Source organism: Oncorhynchus keta, chromosome 14, assembly GCF_023373465.1.
Source record: "Oncorhynchus keta strain PuntledgeMale-10-30-2019 chromosome 14, Oket_V2, whole genome shotgun sequence".
Classification (NCBI taxonomy): domain Eukaryota; kingdom Metazoa; phylum Chordata; class Actinopteri; order Salmoniformes; family Salmonidae; genus Oncorhynchus; species Oncorhynchus keta.
Window position 1 is genome coordinate 38223448 of NC_068434.1, and position 19041 is coordinate 38242488.

At 44.4% G+C, this 19041-nt stretch overlaps 1 protein-coding gene across 1 annotated transcript in view; it reads left to right on the forward strand.

Moving 5' to 3' along the window:
- The window catches only part of LOC118394082 (palmitoyltransferase ZDHHC8B-like), an 85070-nt gene extending 66029 nt beyond the window's left edge, over positions 1–19041 (forward strand). The window contains exons 2-11 of the mRNA XM_052461719.1: positions 4185–4306; positions 7570–7727; positions 8396–8568; positions 8933–9035; positions 9339–9430; positions 10276–10411; positions 10714–10835; positions 13219–13321; positions 13500–14575; positions 15573–19041. Coding sequence (XP_052317679.1) covers positions 4185–4306; positions 7570–7727; positions 8396–8568; positions 8933–9035; positions 9339–9430; positions 10276–10411; positions 10714–10835; positions 13219–13321; positions 13500–14575; positions 15573–15729 — 2242 coding nt within the window. The 3' untranslated portion in view covers positions 15730–19041. The remainder of the gene's footprint in view (positions 1–4184; positions 4307–7569; positions 7728–8395; positions 8569–8932; positions 9036–9338; positions 9431–10275; positions 10412–10713; positions 10836–13218; positions 13322–13499; positions 14576–15572) is intronic.

The window sequence follows — 19041 nt, forward strand, 5'->3', positions numbered from 1 at the left end:
ACTTAACTGACGACCAGATTTTTGTAGTCAAATGGTTGTGGGATGTGGGGGATAGATGTCTTGATAGAATCCGATCTATATCGTAGTGCCTGAACAGAACATTAGAGAGCTAGACTACCATACAACAAACTAATCACATCAGGCATCACGCCAACACCCATCAAAGTGAATAAATGAATGAGAATGTGTGTTGTTTGTGTAATAATTATGCTCATTACTACTCTAAGATCTCAGAACTTTTCACTTTCAGGTTTTCTATTGCTGTTAGAAAGATTTCAGTTAGATTTGTTTGGAAATGGTCTTTCAGATTCTGCGTAATCAACTGACTGTCGAAGCAGGGATAGTTCTGTGCTTTGGGTGACATTGCAGTTTGCAGTAGACAGAATTTTCTAATTGTAAAGTCTCCATCTTAATAGGCAAGAACGATACTAACAAACACCAACTGGAGTCTGCCAGTGAAATTAGGTTATATTATGTGATATCTATGTCCCTGAGCTGAGGTAGGGGGGATTCTATAATGTGAATATCTATATTGACCCTAAACTGACACTGGGTGAGGTTTATGATGATGTCACTGTGTCCTTTGGTAAACCTCAATAGGGGCATTGTTCCCCTCCTGGAGCCAGGTGAGGCTTAAGAGGGGATTTGGGAGGTACATTAACACTCACAATGGGCAGGTCTCTGAGGAATCAGGCTTTTCTTTGGATGTAGCAATGGCTTGCTGTCAGAATTCCCACATTTAAACCAATATGTGCAGATGGAATCTAGAGTGTGTGTATGTGTGGTGTGGTGTTCATCCCTTGAGTATTTTGTTGTACACTTCATATACAGATGGCCAAAAACCAAACTAGATGTTGAAATTACGTCTGTGCCCACTGAGCAGGTTCTAGAGCCAGACTCATTACATTAGAACACTTTTGGCACCAGCAGTGGGCCTCTAGCCTGACTAATGATTTAATGCTATAAGAGTTAATCTAACCATATTAGAGTAAACCTCTAGGTTGACTGTAAATGCCTAATGATTTACGCATATGTACCTTGGATGGTACCCACATTAATCATGTCCCTGCTTACAAAGATCTGGGCATTTGGATAGATGATAAGCCGTCTTTTAAATAGTTAACTAAGAAGTTGAGAATAAAAATGGGCTTCTATAGAAATAAGTCATGCCGTTCACTAAATAGTAGAAAGCAGATCATTTAGTCCACGTTCCTTCCGGTCAGTGTTGGGGAATAGTGAAATACACGTAGTTCAAGTAATAATTGAACTAAATTATAATCTAGGTAGTCTTTTCACTTGTTGTTTTTTTCAATGTAGTGGTGTTTCTAACTACTGGAACTGAACACAACTTATTTTTGCAAAAATAAAATATGGATGTAGTAGGCAATCATTCCCATTCTTTTTCGAGCATCAGACCTGCATAATGTTCACTTGAAACAGTTCTTGTGTTTAATAGGCTAAAGAAAGCATTCTGTAAAAGTAGGACTACATCGTTATCTGACCTGGCAATTTGTTGTCTGACATTTCAAATTTACAAAATTATAACTTAACTTCTTCTAGTATGATGTAATTGGTCACTTTTGAAACTATATTTTCAGAGTAGCTTCCCCAGCACTGCTTTCGATACTAGACTATGGCAACATCATCTACATGAATGCAGCTGCCACTTCACTAAAGCCCTTGGATGCAGTTTACCATAGTGCACTAGGTTTTATCATGGGTGACAGGTTTTATCATGGGTGACAGGTTTTATCATGGGTGACAGGTTTTATCATGGGTGACAGGTTTTATCATGGGTGACAGGTTTTATCATGGGTGACAGGTTTTATCATGGGTGACAGGTTTTATCATGGGTGACAGGTTTTATCATGGGTGACAGGTTTTATCATGGGTGACAGGTTTTATCATGGGTGACAGGTTTTATCATGGTTAACAGGTTTTATCATGGGTGACAGGTTTTATCATGGGTGACAGGTTTTATCATGGGTGACAGGTTTTATCATAGGTGACAGGTTTTATCATGGGTGACAGGTTTTATCATAGGTGACAGGTTTTATCATAGGTGACAGGTTTTATCATGGGTGACAGGTTTTATCATAGGTGACAGGTTTTATCATAGGTGACAGTTTTATCATGGGTGACAGGCTTTGCAACCCATGTACGGAACAATCTTCAGAGTTCTCCAAAACTGGATGCATTGGTGCCTTTCGGGCAGTTCAGTGTTGATTTGAATACCTCTTTGAGGAATGGGATTGTTTTTCATGAGTGTGTTTAGTATTTTTGTATTCTCTTTGTATTGCTTTCTGGTGTATTTCCTATGTGTAATTTGTTGTGTAATTGTAAGATGCAGGGCTCCCTAGCAAAAGAGACCTTGGTGTCAGTGGGACTCCCTGTTATATGTAAAATAGGTTCAGTTAGTCGCCAAAGCAGGGAAAACTTCATTTAAACTTTTGACAACTTGTGTAATTTGTTACTTTATTTTTAGCATTGTGCCTACGTTTACTGTAAAACAGACTTGTGAATGGCGTTGTTGCCACTTAGTAAAAACAAATGTCTCTGAATCACATTTTCCGCCCATTGTGTGGTCTGCTCCTGGGCTCTTAAAATGCTCTTTCAGCTGAAATGGTTGTGCTTTGTTTGACTCTCTCCTTGTTCTTATCACTGTGGGCAAAACACATCATTCGTAGTCCAGGGATTTTATTGGTGGGGGAACAGCTGCTGAAATGTGTTACTTGTCCCTGATCATTTATTTGAAGCTGAACTAATGTCTCCCAAGTTCATTTGGTAGAACTTAGTCAATCTATGTTCTGTTACCCCCCAACTGAACCCATGTTGTTAGAAGTGTTGTGTGTATACATACAGTACGTGTGCACTGTGTCTGTAAAGCAGTAACGCTGATCGAGCGGGCATGATCGAAGAGGCGCTTCCTCGAAACCGCTGCCTCCCCCAGGAGACATTTAATTGATTCATTTTGTGTACACTAACACCACTCACTCATTTACAGCCACATAAAACCCAGTCTTTCATTCTTACTTTCTGTCTATGGCTGACTACAGTTAACCGGCTCTGCATGGTGGCTCAGGTGGGCCTCTAGAGGGAGACCCTGCAGAAACGATGAGGCATAGAGACCTTTCCTGGGTCAATACAATGACATTTCAGTCCACATATCCATTGAAAATGAGAGCAGTGCTAAACAATTGGAATTGTTATTCTTGAAAGCAGCATTGCTGCAGGTATCTGTGCATATTTCCCGGTACGTGATGATGAATAAGCCTGTGGATAAAGTCAAGCTTGACACACAAAATGTCTCAGTGATTCGGTTTTAGTCCTGGACTAGGTTTTCCATAAATCCCAGTTTGGGGATTCAGAGATTTTCTGTTAATTCCCTCCTGATTCCAGCAATCTTTCAAACAGGATTTCTGGAAAACCTTGGAGCCTTATGTAGTGAGGTAGCATGTTAGGTTGTGTGTACCATCCACAACAGCAACACACTACCTCTGCCAACTGTCTGTCTGTCTCCCTGTCCAGTCTATTTGTCTGCAACTTCCTCTCTAATTCCAGGAAATGTTAGACATTGTAGTTTAGCACAGCTCTGGACTCCAGTACAGTCCTGTCCTCATGTGTAAATCATCTCTCATTGACATATCTGAGGCTGAGAGGAGATCTGATCTGTCCCATGCATAGTTGATGATGCCATTGCTATTATTTCTGAATCTCGAGAGGCGAAGAAGCAATTCCAGCTTTACACCATGTCCGCCTTTTTGCAAGGCTTGCTGTTTTCCTATTTGCGTGGGATTAAAGATGCTGAAAATCTTGTTTGCACTGCTGACTGTGTGTGGGTGAGGCTCTGTGAGGTGTTGTGTGTGGTTGAGGTGATGGGGTGGGAGAGGGGCGTGCAGCAGTCACCTATTTGCATCCCCTCCCTCCATCCCTAATTTCAAAGGCTGATTACATGCCTCTATCAGTATGTATCGGTATTCGACAATGCATGTGTGTGTGTGTGTGTGTGTGTGTGTGTGTGTGTGTGTGTGTGTGTGTGTGTGTGTGTGTGTGTGTGTGTGTGTGTGTGTGTGTGTGCGTGCGTGCGTGCGCATCCAAGTGTGCATACATGTTTGGTACATCAATAATGAATGAACTATGAGTGGAGGATCCTAACGGCTGTCCTCTCTCTCTCTCCTCTACAGGTGCCCCTGGTTGACCAAAGCGATCTCCCCCGGTGTGCCTCTCTACAATGGCGTCGTCTTCCTCTTTGTGCTGGCCAACTTCAGCATGGCTACCTTCATGGACCCTGGAGTCTTCCCCAGAGGTCAGTGCCCCTTACCACTGACAGTATTGGTCTGTATGAGATAAATGGGTCTCTCTCTCTTTCTCTTTCTCCCTCTCTTTCTCTCCCTCTCTCATCTCTGTTTTCTCAGTACCCATTAGCTCAAAAAGACAACCTTTTGGAGAAAATAACTGTGCCCTCTCTGCACCAGGCTGTGCATTACATACAGGCCTGTGACTGAGCGACCAAGCCCTGGTCGAGTGTGTGTGTGTGTGTGTGTGTGTGTGTGTGTGTGTGTGTGTGTGTGTGTGTGTGTGTGTGTGTGTGTGTGTGTGTGTGTGTGTGTGTGTGTGTGTGTGTGTGTGTGTGTGTGTGTGTCGTCCACTGTATAATCTGCGCTGTGGCACATCATATGTCCCCAATGCATTCTCCTGGTGGACAGCCCGGCCCCTATGTTTAGTAATGATCGTTGAATGCGGTCCATTTACACCTGATGGTTGTAACGTGCTGGTAAAATGATAAGCACGTGTCTTTAAGAAATGATCTTCCCCCCCATAAACAGGTAACAATTACTAGGGCTCATATGGCACAGCCAGGTCACTGTTTATGTCCCTGAAATGACAGTGTCCTTCTGGTCTCTCCTCACTGTGGTTGCTATGGAGATCGAGGGGAGAGCAGCAGTAGTTTTATAGAGAGAGGCCGAGTGTTACAGAGAGAAACGTATGCCCACTATAGTGAGATGCCTGTGGCCACATGGATAATCGTACAACTTCTGCCTCCACAAACTGCAGTTAAATCCCTGCTTCTAGGAGTGTTGTGACCTTCTCTGTAATTGCTGTGAATCATGTATGACGTACAGTATCCGTCCAAAGTTTGGACACACCTACTCATTCCTGGGCTTTTCTTTATTTGTACTATTTTCTACATTGTAGATTAATATGGAAGACATCAACACTATGAAATAACACATATGGAATCATGTAGTAACCAAAAAAGTGTTCAACAAATCTACATATATTTTATATTTGACATTGTTCAAAGTAGCCGCCCTTTGCCTTGATGACAGCTTTGCACACTCTTGGCATTCTCTCAGCCAGCTTCATGAGGTAGTCACCTGGAATGCATTTCAATTAACAGGTGTGTCTTGTTAAAAGTTCATTTGTGGAATTTAATTCCTTCTTAATGCGTTTGAGCCAATCAGTTGTGTTGTGACAAGGTAAGGGTGGTATACAGAAGATAGCCCTATTTGGTGAAAGACCAATGCATATTGTGTCAAGTACCGCTCAAATAAGCAAAGAGAAACGACAGTCCATCATCACTTCAAACTGGCTCCCATGAGGACCGCCACAGGAAAGGAGTTACCTCTACTGCAGGGGATAAGTTCATTAGAGTTAACTGCACCTCAGAAATTGCAGCCCAAATAAATGCTTCACAGAGTTCAAGTAACAGACACTCAACATCAATTGTACAGAGGAGACGTGCGTGAATCAGGCCTTCATGTTCGAATTTCTGCAAAGAAACCACTACTAAAGGACACCAATAAGAAGAAGAGACTTGCTTGGGCCAAGAAACATGAGCAATGGACATCAGACCGGTGGAAATCTGTCCTTTGATCTGATGAGTCCAAATTGGAGATTTTTGGTTCCAACCGTCGTGTCTTTGTGAGACGCAGAGTAAGTGAACAGATGATCTACGCATGTGTGGTTCCCAAAGTGAAGCATGGAGGAAGAGGTGTGATGGTGTGGGGGTGCTTGACTGGTGACACTGTCAGTGATTTAGAATTAGAATTCAAGGCACACTCAACCAGCATGGCTACCACAGCATTCTGCAGCGATACACCATTCCATCTGGTTTGCGCTTTTTTTTTTTTTTTTTTTTTTTTTTTTCATTTGTTTTTCAACAGGACAATGACCCAACACACCTCCAGGCTGTGTAAGTTCTACTTGACCAAGAAGAAGAGTGATGGAGTGCAGCATCAGATGACCTGGTCTCCACAATCACCCGACCTCAACCACAATTGAGATGGTTTGGGATGAGTTGGACCGCAGAGTGAAGGAAAAGCAGCCAACAAGTGCTCATCATATGTGGGAACTCCTTCAAGACTGTTGGATAAGGCATTACAGGTGAAGCTGGTTGAAAGAATGCCAAGAGTGTGCAAAGCTGTCATCAAGGCTAAGGGTATCTACTTTGAAGAATCTCAAATATAGAATATATTTAGATTTGTTTAACACTTTTTTGGTTACTACATAATTCCATATGTGTTATTTCATAGTTTTGATGTCTTCACTATCATTCTACAATGTAGAAAATAGTTCAAACAAAGAAAAACCCTTGAATGAGTCAGTGTGTCCAAACATTTGACCGGTAACAGTGAATGTGGCTACCAAGTTCAAATATAAAGGCTGATGTTATTCTGTAATATAAGGCGTTTAAATATAAAGCCTTCTATTGTTTGTTGGATGATAAAGCCTCTCATTAATATGTCTGCTGAGGATTGTTTTGATAGAGCAGAGGCTGCAGGGGAGATGTTTTCATTCAGTTTCTCAGTCCGTTACCTTTTTAAATCTAACACTCAGAACAACAGATATGTCTTCCAGTAGGATGTGTGTGCGTGTTCAGAGTGTATTTGTTCTTTCTCGTCTCCCTCCAGGTATTGAACGGGGGGGTGTAATATGTGTATTTAGATGGAGCCCCGTGATGATCCTCCTTTCGGGTTGAATGGGCTCTTTGATGAACTGAAAGACATCACGTGTTACGTTCCATCTCTCTCTGGAGCAATAGACTCCGCATAGAAATAGAAATATTTCACTAAGCCTAAAGTGGCTAGTTGTGCAAAGATCCACTAAACCTGTGGAAATGTACTTTTTCCGAACGACCGCAGCGGTGCAATGACCAGCGGTGTGGCTGGAATGGGATTTTGAGTCATTCTCTGAATGCCAGCCTCCTGGGCTTTAAACATTACTGTTCACTACCTTGTTTAAATGCCAAATGTGTGGGCTACAGAGTGCATTGTGTCTATAAAGTGTACATTTGTACAGACAGCTAACCATGGGAGCTAGCTTATTTAAGTCTACCTCCTGTTGCCCCTGTCAAATGAAATCATATAAATCAGATTTGTGTGTGTGTGTGTGTGTGTGTGTGTGTGTGTGTGTGTGTGTGTGTGTGTGTGTGTGTGTGTGTGTGTGTGTGTGTGTGTGTGTGTGTGTGTGTGTGTGTGTGTGTGTGTGTGTGTGTGTGTGTGTGTGTGTGTGTGTGTGAGTGTACTTTCCTGCTAATGATGTGTGTGTTCTCACCCTGCGGCACAGCGGAGGAGGACGAGGACAAGGACGATGATTTCCGGGCGCCTCTCTACAAGAACGTGGAGATCAAGGGAATTCAGGTCCGGATGAAGTGGTGTGCCACCTGTCACTTCTACAGACCGCCCCGCTGCTCCCACTGCAGCGTGTGTGACAACTGCGTGGAGGTAAGCCACACGCACTCAAACGCCCAGTAATCAGCTGTTCACAGTACAATGTGATGTTAGCCTTGTTGCTATTTGTGTCCACTTCAACTGACTGGTATGTTTTCACAGATAAGACCTTTAAATCAACTGTCTGTGAACAATATTATTCATTATTGGATTTCCATCATGTTTTACACCATATCCAAGCAGTATTCGGTAATATAGAATATTGGTTTCATAACTTTTTTCCCCCATTTGAAGTCGCATTCTCCAGCTGTGTCGCTTCCCCCAGTAACCTACTGATGTGGCTCTGCCTCGCTCTTTCATGTACAGTCTAACACTCCATGAAAGAGGTCAAATCTGACTTTGAACTGAAGGTTGTGAGGTAGCCTACTATATGTCAGCCAAACAACTTCCACTTCCAACGATGCAGTGTTCTTCAGTAGATGCTCAACTGCAACCAAAAACGACATCAAAGACAGCTGAATTAGATTTCCATAAAAAAATCCCTGACTGACCTCAGAAATCTGACTTGCAATCAGAGGTTATGGAATTGATCGAACCATCTCTGTTGAGTGTTTGAATGCACCGAAGAGCTTCATCATGTAGTATAGAGTCTGATCTTGCTCATCTCCACTCTGCCCTATGACCATCGTCTAACACCCATCCATCTCTCTGTCCCTCCCCAGGACTTTGACCACCACTGCCCCTGGGTGAACAACTGCATCGGACGCAGGAACTACCGTTACTTCTTCCTGTTCCTGCTGTCGCTAAGCATCCACATGGTCGGCGTGTTCTCCTTCGGCCTACTGTTCGTGCTGCACCACATGGAGCGGCTGGGCACGCTGCATACTACCATCACGTATCCATCCACACTGCTGCCAGCCGGGTCTTATTTCACCCATAACAAAACTAGTGCCTTTTGTGTTCTGTTCTGAAGGGCCTGGTGGAAAAGTGTGTCTAAGCATTAAGATAGACCACTAGACTGGAACCCCTCATTTTGTATGGTTTGTCAGATGAACCACATCCCTGCTGGTGAAGTATGACATTGTTTGATTGTTGTGTACAGAAATGCCTGTCCTCTAAAAGGGTTGTCTGAATGGCTCAGATGCAGCCATACGGTCATTGATGGCAGCCATACGGTCATTGTTGGCAGTGCTGCTTGGTTTGCAGCTGCTACAATGGGTCCAGAAAATGTTGTGCATGCCTTGACTGTGTGTGCCCAGTCTGGTGGTGATGTGTATAGCAGGGCTCTTCTTCATTCCAGTCATCGGCCTGACAGGCTTCCATATGGTCCTTGTCGCCAGAGGTCGCACCACTAACGAACAGGTGAGACGGGGCCTGCCCAAGACCAACTTACGGGGACACAAACACACACTCACATACAGTACATTATATCATGTATCGTACAGGACAAAAATTCAGCATTGCATCTTCACTTGCCAACTCAAATCCGCCAGCTAGTTCTAGGTGTGTGTGTGTGTGTGTGTGTGTGTGTGTGTGTGTGTGTGTGTGTGTGTGTGTGTGTGTGTGTGTGTGTGTGTGTGTGTGTGTGTGTGTGTGTGTGTGTGTGTGTGTTGTGGCCTCGGGTCTCCTCTTCCTCCCACTCTAACAACGCATTCTGTTCCTCAGGTGACGGGCAAGTTCCGCGGAGGAGTAAATCCCTTCACGCAGGGTTGCTGTGGCAACATCAAGTATGTCTTGTGTGCTCCCTTGGTGCCCAGGTAAGGAGGACATGGATTCCTACGTGAAGGGGGTGTGGGTGGTGGTGGGAGCTGGACAGACTGACCATTAAAAAGTCGACCAGGGGGATGCTACGGTACCAATTCTGCTGTAATCATTCTGAGTGGACAGCTGAGACAGAACTGCGACAATGTCCAAAGTGAGACACTTGTACGTGCTTTTGTACGTATGTGTATGTGTGTGTACGTATGTGTATGTGTGTGTGTATGTGTGTGTACGCATGCGTATGTGTGGGTATGTGTGTGTACGTATGTGTATGTGTGTGTATGTGTGTGTACGTATGCGTATGTGTGGGTATGTGTGTGTACGTATGTGTATGTGTGTGTATGTGTGTGTACGTATGCGTATGTGTGGGTATGTGTGTGTACGTATGCGTATGTGTGGGTATGTGTGTGTACGTATGCGTATGTGTGTGTATGTGTGTGTATGTGTGTGGTGTGTCCTGTTCTGCCTGGATGAAGCCAGCTACCCCTGGGGGAAGGCAGATGGCTTGGAGAATTGAATCACTTTGTAGAACAACAGTGAAGGGGAAATCAAGCACAGCACAAACACACTTTCGCATATTTGCATATTCAGCAGCCAGATTAAAAATACCTTTTGGGAGATATTACACTGCTAAAATGAACAGAGTAGATAGCCACAGAGAGACGATACCCGGGTGGGGATGAAACAGTTTTGTTCTAATCGTTATCAGCCATCGAAGCCAACCCCAATACCCCGTATAGCCTGAGTCCCAGATCTGTTTGTGCTGTCTTGCCATATTCTGTCATTGTCACATAACTCTCATATGATAAGTCAACTCTTGTCTCTCCTCTCCTCTATACAGGTACACAGGTGTGGACCCCAGGAAGAAGCCCCCTGTCTCCATCCAGCCCCCCTTCATCAGACCAGACATCTCTGACAGACAGATCAGCATCAAGGTCAGCGACAACGGGATCCACACCAGTATCCTCCGGTCTAAAGTAAGATTCAGTACATTCAGTAGACACAACAGTCTTCGTTGTCTAGTCTTATGCCCTGTTCTATCCACAGTTTTATTCCCAGTCCTATTCTCCATCTTTCCCCTAGTCATCTTTCCAGTCCTCTTCAACTGAACTATTCCTAGTCAGTGCCTTTACTTAATTCCTAGCCTTATTCCCTGTCCTGTACCCTACCCTGTCCCCAGTCCTATCCCTAGACCTATTCCCCATTCTGTTCCTCCACCTGCTGTTGACTTTCAAGACCACATTAAACCCCTCATCCCTTCGTCCTCTCCCCTCTCCAGTCCAAGATCAGTCTGGATGGCCTGGCCTTGGATGATAAAGGCCTAGACACCCAGCCACCGCTGCCCCCCAAAGCAGACCGCTACAACCAGCTGAAGAGCCAGCTGACATCCAGCAAAGGCAAGTAGCACGTAATGAGCACTCTATGCAAAATCATCACATTCCTCTCTCTTTTTTTTTTCTCTCTCTCTTTTTCTGTGTGTATCTCTTTCTCTCTCGTTCTCTCTCTCTCTCTCTCGCTCTCTTTCTTTCCCCTTCTTTCCTTTCTCTCTCTGGTGTTTTGAACCAAACTGCTCTCTCTGGCCCCTTAAAAGTGCTCCATCTCATTTGAGTGCTAGAGTCATGACTTATATAGATAGTTGGGCTTGATGAATGAACTCCAGTGTGGCAGGACTCTTCATCAGCGAGGAGAAATTAGGTGTAATTTGTCGTGAGCGGGCCTGGTTCAGTGAATCTGTTCCAGATTGTGAGTGTGGGGGGAAGGGGGGGGGGTGAGATGTGTTCAGGGGAATGTGAGGAGATAATTACAGCATGAATCACTCCCTCTCTATGTTACTGTATTCTAGGTGGAATTCTGCCGTAGAAGAAGGTGATAAGAATATGAATATTTATCTGAAGGACCCTGTCCATATGAATGACTGCCTTTTTTGTGCTAAATCAACCTTTTAAGTGAACAAGCTATTGAGAGTGGGCTATAGGAAAGGTTTGACAGTTTTGCCTCTTGCTTCTGTTACCATTGTATAAGGATTTGTTCTTAACCGACTTGACTAGTTAAATAAAGGTTAAATAAAGGTTAAATAAAGGTTAAATAAAAAAGGAGATGGGACACCACAGTGTTATCTTTAGGAACAACAACCTCTCCCTCAATGTGAGAAAGACATAGGAGATGATTGTGGACTACAGGAAAAGGCGGGCCGAACAGGCCCCCATTCACATCAACGGGCTGTAGTGGAGCAGGTTGAGAGTTTCAAGTTCCTTGGTGTCCACACCTAATCATGGTCCAAGTACAGCAAGACAGTCGTGAAGAGGGCATGACAACACCTTTTCCCCCTCAGAAGACTGAAAAGATTTGGCATGGGATCCTCAAAAGGTTCTACAGCTGCACCATCGAGAACATCTTGACCGGTTGCATCACCGCCTGGTATGGCAACTGCTCAGTATCTGACCGTAAGCCGCTATAGAGGGTAGTGTGTACGGTCCAGTACATCACTGGGGCCAGGCTTCCTGCCATCCAGGACCTATATACTAGGCGGTGTCAGAGGAAAGCCCAAAAATTGTCAAAGACTCCAGTCACCCAAGTCATAGACTTTTCTCTCTGCGACCACACGGCAAGCAGGGCCGAAGCGCCAAGTCTAGGTCCAAAAGACTCCTTAACAGCTTCTACCACCAAGCCATAAGACTGCTGAACAATTAATCAAATGGCCACCTGGACTATTTACATTGACCCCCACCCCTTTGTTTTTACACTGCTGCTACTCGCTTTTTATTATCTTTTTATTTATTTATTTTATTTTTTTACTTTATTTTATTTAGAAAATATTTTCTTAACTCTATTTCTTGAACTGCAATGTTGGTTAAGGGCTTGTAAGTAAGCATTTCACAGTAAGGTTGAATTCAGCGCATGTGACAAGTAACATTTTATTTTATTTTATTTGAACAGGTCTAGTAAGATAAACCAGATATAGTTGCAGAGCATTATGGGTACTGTAGTACAACATGCTACAAAACATAACATACACTGCAGGTTTTTTTTCCCCATGCACCGCAATGGCATGTATAAGGCTACATCAGCACTGAGTGTCCAAATAATTAGGAACACCTGCTCTTTCCATGACATAGACTAACCAGGTGAATCCAAGTGAAAGCTATGATCTCCTTATTTATGTCACTTGTTAAATCCTCCTCAATCAGTGTAGATGAAGGGGAGGCGACGGGTTAAAGAAGGATTTTTAAGCTTTGAGAAATGGATTGTGTATGCGTGCCATTCAGCAACCCAATATTAGGATTTTGTACACTCAGTAAATGTCATGTTTCATTGTATGGACCTTCCTGTTTCTTTTTCCCCCCCACTGTAGCTCTACTGCCACTTGGTGGTGTTTTATGTTACTGCATTATTTGCAATGACAAAATCCCTGCCGGAGCCATAAGATATACCTGAAAACATTGATGGGACATATCAACTGTCTGTTGTGCTAAAAAAATAAAAGCAATGATTTCAATGCAAGGATGATTTCTAATGATTTTTGTCTGTATATTGTTAGTTGCTGAATGTCTATTCCTTCCTGTTTGCCTTTCCAAGATCCTAGCTTGAACTGAGGGAAAGACTTTCACAGCCTAATGAGCCGTGAAAGGCTCTGATGACAACACTATCAATTCTAACACCATACATTTGGATGCTTACATCATTTGAACAGACAACAGGCTGATTGTTGTGCTGGGATCTGATGACTGTTTGGCTCTCTCTCACACAGTAACATTGTCCTCTCTTTTCCTCCCCTTCCAGATAGTTCCCTAACTGGCAAGACCCACCCCTCAACCCCGGCCATGTACAAGTACCGGCCCTCGTTCGGCACCATCCCTAAAGTCCACTACAACGCGGCAGGGGAGAAGGTCAGACTAAATGACTGAATATGATAGTAATCGCAAACAGGCTTTCCCAGTTTTTTACTGTATTCCTGCACAGTTGCGAATGTGAAATATAATAAAACGCTTTTTATTATAATATGGCTCGTCAAAATAATAATCCAGTCATATTTCTCACTACTTCTGTGTTGTTTTGTCTTGTCAGATTGTAATGCCAGATGACCACCGTAAGGCGTCAGCCATCTTGGAGGAGGGCCGTTGCCACGTTGACTACCGCTCAGAGCCCAACCTGGACCTGCCTGACTACCACAATGCCCCTCTTCACCGTACCTTCCAGTCCTCCCCACTGCAGCTGGACTCCTACCTCATCAACTCCCGCTCCCTCAGCCTGAAGCAGGCCCACCAGCGCAGGGACAAGGGCCAGCTGCCTACCCTGCAGCCCGAGACCGCCACCTCCACCCCCTACAAGAGCGTCTTCTCCCCCAACACACTGTCCAACCGTAACGGCAGCCTCTCCTATGACAGCCTGCTCAACCCCAGCATTTCCCCAGCCACAGAGGCAGAGTGCATGGCCCACCCCGGTATGCCCTTTATGGGCTTCCACACACCCTACCTGCCAACCAAAATGTGCCATGTGCGGGGGCCTGAACTGCAGAGCCAGAGGCAGCAGGTCCCCCCTAGCTTCAGCCCCATGTTGGGCTCCAGGGGGATAGGGATGAGCATGAGCAGGCAGTCCCCCCGGGACCCGTCCCCGGTGCGCTACGACAACCTCTCCAAAACCATCATGGCATCCATCCAGGAGCGTAAGGAGATGGAGGAGAAGGAGAAGCTGCTGCTGCACCACGGGGGACACTCTCAGGCTCAGGCCTATAATCAGGCTCAGGACTCAGGCATGTTTGACAGCCCTGGAGGGTACGGCTTGCCTCCTAGCGCCTGCTACCCAGACGGGTCCCGGGGCCCGAGCTCCAAAGGCCCCACACCCCCAGCCTATGGAGGCTCCAGGGACAACCTGATGGGGGTGGTGAGCTACGGGCCGCGGACCCCTGTGCTGCGCTCCTCTGGTGGCTCCTCTCTGGTACGTGCCCCCAGGACTTCCTCCAGCTCCTTGCACACAGACAGCAGCATGCAGGGAGGAAGGGCCTCCGAGCCCTCCTACCGCTCCCCAGCCCATCAGCCCCACCACTCCCCCGCCATGCCCCAATCCCCCTCCTACACCCACCAGAAACTCTCCTTTATCCATGCCCTAGAGAGGACAGACTCACCCCGCCTGGGTGGCCCAAGGTATGAATCCTAACGTCCTCCTAACGTCTCCTGGGGTGCATGAAATGGGGCTGGGTACAGACCTCAGTCTCCACAGGAAGCCCTGCTGGCTGACTGGGAAGAAACTAGCAGTGTATGGGCTCTAGTCCCCCCCCCCCCACACACAGGATGAGTAATTAGCCTCAGAGAGCTTAGGCTAGGTGTTAACATGTCTATTCTGTAAACCACAGGAGGTTGGTGGCACCTTAATTGGGGAGAATGGGCTCGTGGTAATGACTGGAGCGGAGTTGGTGGAATGGTATCAACCACATCAAACACATAGTTTCCAGGTGTTTGATGCCAATTCTAGTTGCACCGCTCACATTATTACGAGCCGTTCTCCCCAGTTAAAGTGTCACTAACCACCTGTAGTTATTATTATTATTGTTATTATCATCCCCTCAGCAGCCTCCTGTGCTGTGTACATACAGTATATTTGAGATATTATACCCTTTTATCCAAATGAAGTACTGTGTCTGTTACTGGATTTAAATGTTTTGCCTTCATAGGAGTCCACTTTTGTATTTTTCTAAATGATCTGTCTTTCGGATGAATAAAGTTCCATTACCCCACTATCATTTCCTTCTGTTTGCATGCTTATTTCCCTCCTGTCCCATCCCTTCCATCTGGGAGGGCAACATTAACATTTACGTCTCTCTATGCATGTTTTCACCACCTACAGAAACTCCATACAAACCCACAACATCACTAACAACACACTATTGGCTTACCCCTTATGTCTTCTTTATCATATTTGACCCCTTATGTCTTCTTTATCATATTTGACCCCTTATGTCTTCTTTATCATATTTGACCCCTTATGTCTTCTTTATCATATTTTATTTAACAGGAAAAGACACCACATTTCACACACAGTCGATTTCCTTCCCACTTCCTTTTTACAACTCATTTCTATCTAAAGCAAAGTTAGTTCTCACTTCAAATAACTATGCCCTCTTGTTTTTCTCTACCCATTCAGAGAGGCCATGATGCAAAGTAAAGTGAATGGGCAAACGGACTGCCATCTAGGGCCCAACAGCTCCAGTGCCCAGGGCAACCCCCTCAGCCCTAGCCGCCACAGTAATGTCAAAAAGGTGACCGGGGTGGGTGGCACCACCTATGAGATATCTGTGTGAGAGGGCTGGGGCCCGGGGCACCAAACCTTAAAGGAGAAGGCAGCATTGTCATGGCAACCACCTCCAATGGTAACAACATCCACGACCGCGCTAGAGAGGATTCTCTTCTTCCTTTTACCGTTTTTAATTCGATATTAACCAATCAGGGGCGCAGAGCACTTCCTCATTGGGAATTATTGTCCAATCAGAGGACTTCTGCTCATTCCGGGCCAGCCCCGGTCTCTGTGTGTCTGTACTGGAGGAGTGGATATTGATCAGTGTGTGTTGTGGGAAAAGAGCAACGTCAACCTAAAGAGGGCTGATGTTTGTACAGAGTGTTGTGTTGTTGAATTCTGTGGCTTGTTGTGTTGGTTATCACTGAACAGTCTGAATCAGACAGACAGATCTTAAATGTATTGTTTACGGCGTCTCTCAGTTGCGGTCTATCTGATGTTATAAATTGGGCGGATCGAGCCCTGAATGCTGATTGGCTGAAAGCTGTGGTATGTCAGACCATATACCACGGGTATGACAAAACATTTATTTTTACTGTTCTAATTACGTTGATAACCAGTTTATAATAGCAATAAGGCACCTTGGGGGTTTGTGGTATATGGCCAATATATCACAGCTGAGGGTTGTATCCTAGCACTCTGCGTTGCGTTGTGCATACAAACAGCCCTTAGCCGTACCTCCCTTAGCCGTGGTATATTGGCCTTATACCACACCCAACACGGGCCTTATTGCTTAGTTATGTGTCATCATCACACTCACTACACACTCATTACACACCCACAGACCACAAGATTTTAACAGCCAGACACACAAACTCATACAATTGATGTCATACATCTTTGTTCAGTCACATTCTTTAAAATAGCAGTGGTATGGATAGCCATCTCCATACCAATAAGTTATGCGTATAGCAGCACCCCATTGGATTCAAGCATACAGCATCCCTCTTAGGTATTCAAAGTGCTTCACATATCCTGTCCAAATGACCATGTCTGTCTGGTCCATCAACAACATGTTGGCCATTACTGAGTGGAACAGAGGGAAGATTACATTAAACCAGTGAGTTTTAGATCAATACCATCTTTAATAGGCTGACTGATCTGAGCTAAAGACAACACAACGGTGCTGTGTGGCACTCAGAGCCACGGGTCTTGAATGTCTCCTAATCTACATTTATCCTCTGAGTTGTGAGGAGGTGTTTTAGGGCTTACAGTACAGGAGCATATTAATCCAAACTCAAGCTGAGATCCAGTATTTACCTATACAGTATACCATAAGCTACAGTCTGTACGTTATCAGCAACATACAGTGCCTTCGGAAAGTATTCAGACACCTTGACTTTTTCCACATTTTGTTACGTTACAGCCTTATTCTAAAATTGATTAAAATAAATGTTTTCCCTCGTCAGTCTACACACAACACCCCATAATGACAAAGCGAAAAGAGGTTTATAGAAATGTTAGCATATTTATAAAAAATGTAAAACAGATACCTTATTTACATAAGTATTCAGACCCTTTGCTATGAGACTCGAAATTGAGCTCAAGTGCATCCTGTTTCCATTGATCATCCTTGAAATGTTTCTACAACTTGATTGGAATCCACCTGTGGTAAATTCAATTGATTGGACATGATTTGGAAAGGCACACAGCTGTCTATATAAGGTCCCACAGTTGACGGTGCAAACCAAAGCAAAAACCAAGCCATGAGGTCAAAGGAATTATCCGAAGAGCTGCAAGACAGGATTGTGTCGAGGCACAGATCTGGGGAAGGGTACCAAAACAATTCAGCTGAATTGAAGGTCCCCAAGAGCACAATGGCCTCCATCATTCTTAAGTGGAAGAAGTTTGGAACCACCTAGGCTCTTCATAGGGCTGGCCGCCTGGCCAAACTGAGCAATCGGGGGAGAAGGCCCTTGGTCAGATAGGTGGCCAAAAAAACAATGGTCACTCTGACAGAGCTCCAGAGTTCCTATGTGGAATTGGGAGAACCTTCCAGAAGGACAACCATCTCTGCAGCACTCCACCAATCAGAACTTTATGGTAGAGTGGCCAAACAGAAGTCAATCCTCAGTAAAAGGCACATGGCAGTCCACTTGAAGTTTGCCAAAAGGCACCTAAAGAGTCTCAGACCATGAGAAACAAGATTATCTGGTCTGATGAAACCAAAATTGAACTCTTTGGCCTAAATGCCAAGCGTCACATCTGGAGGAAACCTGGTACCATTACTACGGTGAAGCATAGTGGTGGCAGCATCATGCTGTGGGGACGTTTTTCAGCAGCAGGGACTGGGATGCCAGTCAGGATCGAGGGAAAGATGAACGGAGCAAAGTACAGCGAGATCCTTGATAAAAACCTGCTCCAGAGGGCACAGGATCTCAGACCGGGGTGAAGGTTCGTCTTCCAACAGGACAACGACCCTAAGTACACAACCAAGACAACGCAGCTTGAGAGGATATGCAGAGAAGAATGGGAGAAACACCCCAAATACAGGTGTGCCAAGCTTGTTCCATCATACCCAAGAAGACTGTCAAGAAGTCTAGGCTGTCTTCGCTGCCAAAGGTGCTTCAACAAAGTACTGAGTAAAGGGCCTGAATACTTATGGAGATGTCATATTTTTTTAAATATTTTTTTTATAAATTAGCAAAAAATTCTAAAAACCTGTTTTTGCTTTGTCGTTATGGGGTATTGTGTGTAGATTGATGAGGGAAAAATACTTTCCCAATGCACTGTATATGTAGTCCAAAACCCTATCTATTAGTTTAAATGTTATGTTAGAGTGACCCCCGACACAGACCAGTGCTAAGCACATACACAAAAGCCTGTGCTACTGAGTGTTACAGTGGTGGCTGTTGTCTGTGAACAGTTCTGAATACCAAGTCAAAACAGTCCTCTCCATATTCAGTACAAATCCCACCAGCTTGGCAGTCAGCCATGCACAGCCAAAACATCTGACAGGCAATTTATTACTTTTGTGACTTAGTAGTTTTTTTTTGTAAAAATAGGTCTACCCATAATAAGTTATGTTAATGTCATGTATAATTGTGTTTTGTTCTGATTCAAATCAAGTGTGAAAAAACCTTGAAAATCAAAGAAGTCTTCGGCTGTGTTATAAAATAAAGAAAACTCACCATTGTTTTTCACAATTATTATTATTTTATTTTTTATATATATATACCCAACCTTTTGAAAATGTTTGCAACATCTTACTTTTTATACAGATGCTCAAGCTTGGAATGGATGTTTGTATTTGAGTGGATTTTTGTGTTGATAATTTATAACTTAAGTGAATAATAAATAACATAAGGCATACAGAGAA